Raw genomic sequence first — 3317 nt, 5'->3', positions numbered from 1 at the left:
CATCTGAAAAGCGTGTTGGATAGCCATAATGCCGCTCTTTGAGTTAAAAAAAAAGAAAAAATAATCAATTAATTTTTTTTAAAGAAACAGACCTCTGGTAGCCAACAGAGGGCAACCCTTCTTCTCTTGTTCATGTGTCTTCCCTTTCAGATATTCCAGCATGCAGCCATGTAGCATCAAGTGCCGTGTTTCATATAAAAATAACTTAAAAAAGGGTTTTAACAATGAGGAGCAACAGGTCAAATCTGCGCCCCCCTCCCGCCCCTCCCACAAAGAAACTATTCAACTATACTGAGGATGGGAGGTCATGTATAGAAAAAAAAACTGGGCCATCTGCACTCTGGAGTCCAAACACACACACACACACTGATACACAAAGACTGGCTTCTTTTTTATACATGAAGATATATATATATATACATACATATATATATATACATATATATACATATAGCCTATATAGCCTATATATATATATATATACACATATATATACATACATATATATATATATATATATATTGGACGACACGATCTAGTATACACATTCAAGAGGAAAGCTTTAGTACCAACAAACTCACCGAAATGGCGTTTCTTTTTTGTTAAAAGATTCGTGTTGAAGAAGCTGTGGTGTGTGTGTGTGTGTGTGTGTGTGTGTGTGTGAGTGAACCATGCGGTGCTTCACTCAGGAGTGCAGAGAGGGCCCCGTTTGGTTTACAGTGAGGGAAGATTATTGTGCAGGTCTATTTTTTATTTCCTTTTCGTATAATTTGGCACAACTATGTAGATAATGGCAATTTTTTTTTTTTAATTTTTAATATTTTTTGCTTTTACAAGAGCCTGGCTTTCCCCTGTGTTGCAGTTTTATGTTCTACTTGTTGTTGTTGTTTTGTTATTTCTCTTTTCTTCAGTTTTTACCTGACAGCAGAGACAGATCACCGGGCGCCAGAGGAGTACTTGGCCTTGGTGATGAGGTATAGCACAATGTCTTGGTGGCCCCCGAAGGCGGCGATGTGTAAAGCGCTCCACCCTTCCCTGTTGGCCAGCCGGATATCTGCACCAAACTTCACCAGCAGTTTTACCAGCTCCAAGTTTCCGTCAATGACGGACTGGTGGAGGGCCGTCTGTCCTTCTGGCCCAAAGGAGTTGACGTTGAACTCGCAGTTTGTCATGTTCTGCAACAACGAGTGCAGCTCCTTGGTGTTGCCCTTCTTCACCGCCTCCTGGAAAACCCTCTGCGGCGCAGAGCAAGTCGACACATCCGCCTGGCTCATGGTTGCAGCTCGCTGGAGGGTGGGGAACCAGTAATCCTGCCTGAGTTCTAAAGCTGATAGTAATCGTCTTCTCCCTGTTGAGCGTCTCTGGTCTGGTAAGAATGCCACAGTTACACTGGGTTATAACCAGTTATTAAGGCACTTAAGTACTAAAACAGAAAAAAAGATAACTGTATATATCCCAAAAAGGACAAGAGAGGAAATAACACACTTGGTGTGCAAAAATGTTAATATTTGAGAGATCCTAAAATCCCTAAAACATAAAGGGTGCTCTCAAGCGATCCAGTGCTCTCTGGATGTAGTTTCCTCTGTAGCAGCAGCAGGTAGCCTAAAGCAGGGGATGGAGAAGAGAGACACCTCCGACTTCACTTGAGGAAGTTGGAAGTATGGGCACTATCTCCACAGGGCAGCCTCCTCGTTGCTGGATCCCCGCAGGTTTTCCTTGACCTGTTTCCTGGCTACACGTCCTGGTTATATGTCGCTGTTCATGTGGCCAGGGTGTCTGAGAAAGACAACAAAAAAAGACAAGAGAAGTCCGCATGAATCCCGATTCCTCACCAACAGACTGCCACAGGGACCCCACATTCCGCCACATCCAAGAGTGAGAGAAGAGAGCTCCGTGCGCACACGTTTACGCACGGATACATTTGCCACTAAATATGTCTGGAAATGTAATCCGCTGCACATTTGTGACTTACCTTGACAAATGGACGGGTCCGTAGCGACGAAAACGATAGAAATCCACCGTGTGGCCCCGGTCTGTGTCCTCCGCGCGGTCCGAGTCTCTGCCCTGCGCTGCGCTCTGGGGGAATATTTTACGCGTCCTTTATTTGCATGACAATACCTTCCCAAAGAATCAACTGTGGAGGAATGGGCGGAAACCAGGGGAGGTTATAGGCTGCCGGCTCGGCGAGGGGGAGGGACCAGGGCGCTGTGAATGTGCATAGAGGGGGCGTGGTCACCCTAAAGGGGTAGCCAAATGTTGCTGCAGAGATATTAAACAAGCCGCCCGCAGCAATAATATGGTGAGCTCTATATCCGATCTCCTGTAGCTGACCCCAGGAAGCGGACTGAAAGCCAGAGGCACGGTGCTGCCAGGGCTGTAAACCGCTGAGAAAGGGGGCACGCTGTAAAGGATCATCCACTGGATTATCATTAGCAGGAACTTAAAACAAAAAGTCAATCTGGTCTCATTTGCAGGGATGTAAAAGAGCATCAGTGAGGATTTTATTCACGCAAAGCGAAAAGGCTACTGACATGAAGTAGAAGAACAAGTAGAAGCTTTCTAAGAAAACACAATTGAATGATTTGACAGTTATTAGGATGCTTTTTTGACTCTTACAGGTCAAGGTCGGAAAGCACTCCTTTTTATTAAGCAGAAAGAAGCCACAGTTGACTTGTCAAAAAAGTTATTTGTGTGTGTGTGTGTGTGTGTGTGTGTGTGTGTGTGTGTGTGCAAAAAGAGTAAGTGGACTCATTAATGCCCTTTCATGTCAACTAGGGGCTGAAAAGGTGCTGATAATTACACACTATCCAGGAGAGGGTGTGGTTTACAGCTACGTGCTGCTGCAGTTAACCAGTAGCCCAACTTTCTCTTCAGTGTCACCCTGAAATAAACGGACTGACCCTGTGAACATCTCGGACAAATTATGCACAAATATGAAATGAAATAACATGCAAAGACCTGTTGTAAGAGCCGTTGTTTGGGGGTGTACTGTACTCTATATTTCAATCCACAGGCTAAGGTTTAAAACAGCAAAAGTTTTATTCTTATTTTCCAGAAGGTGAAAGCTCAAGGGAAACATAACACTAAAACCTTTAACCCGTGTGATCTTTCAGGGCAGCGATTGTTGCCTCTGAACCAAATGGTAACGACAGTAAAATTTTAAAAAAAGCCTCAAAAGGACCGGGAGTCTCTCAGTCTCATTATTAAAAAAAAAAAACACCTCTGAGGAGGAGATTATAGGTGGCTGCTTAAATCATAAACTGCGGATATATTCCGGTTGTTTTTAAATGACTAGACGGTGGGACTTCAAAATAACA

The 3317-nt window shown here is 44.0% G+C and overlaps 1 protein-coding gene across 1 annotated transcript; it reads right to left on the bottom strand.

Moving 5' to 3' along the window:
• Positions 1-528: 528 nt before the first annotated feature.
• Positions 529-2099, bottom strand: nrarpa (NOTCH regulated ankyrin repeat protein a). The gene is made up of 2 exons (XM_053340289.1): positions 1973-2099; positions 529-1776 (listed from the first exon to the last, which is right to left on the bottom strand). The coding sequence occupies exon 2, from the start codon at positions 1272-1274 to the stop codon at positions 936-938; it is 339 nt and encodes a 112-aa protein (XP_053196264.1). The 5' UTR covers positions 1275-1776; positions 1973-2099; the 3' UTR covers positions 529-935.
• Positions 2100-3317: the final 1218 nt, after the last annotated feature.

Source organism: Scomber japonicus, chromosome 19, assembly GCF_027409825.1.
Source record: "Scomber japonicus isolate fScoJap1 chromosome 19, fScoJap1.pri, whole genome shotgun sequence".
NCBI lineage: Eukaryota > Metazoa > Chordata > Actinopteri > Scombriformes > Scombridae > Scomber > Scomber japonicus.
This window is presented reverse-complemented; position numbering and strand designations above follow the sequence as displayed.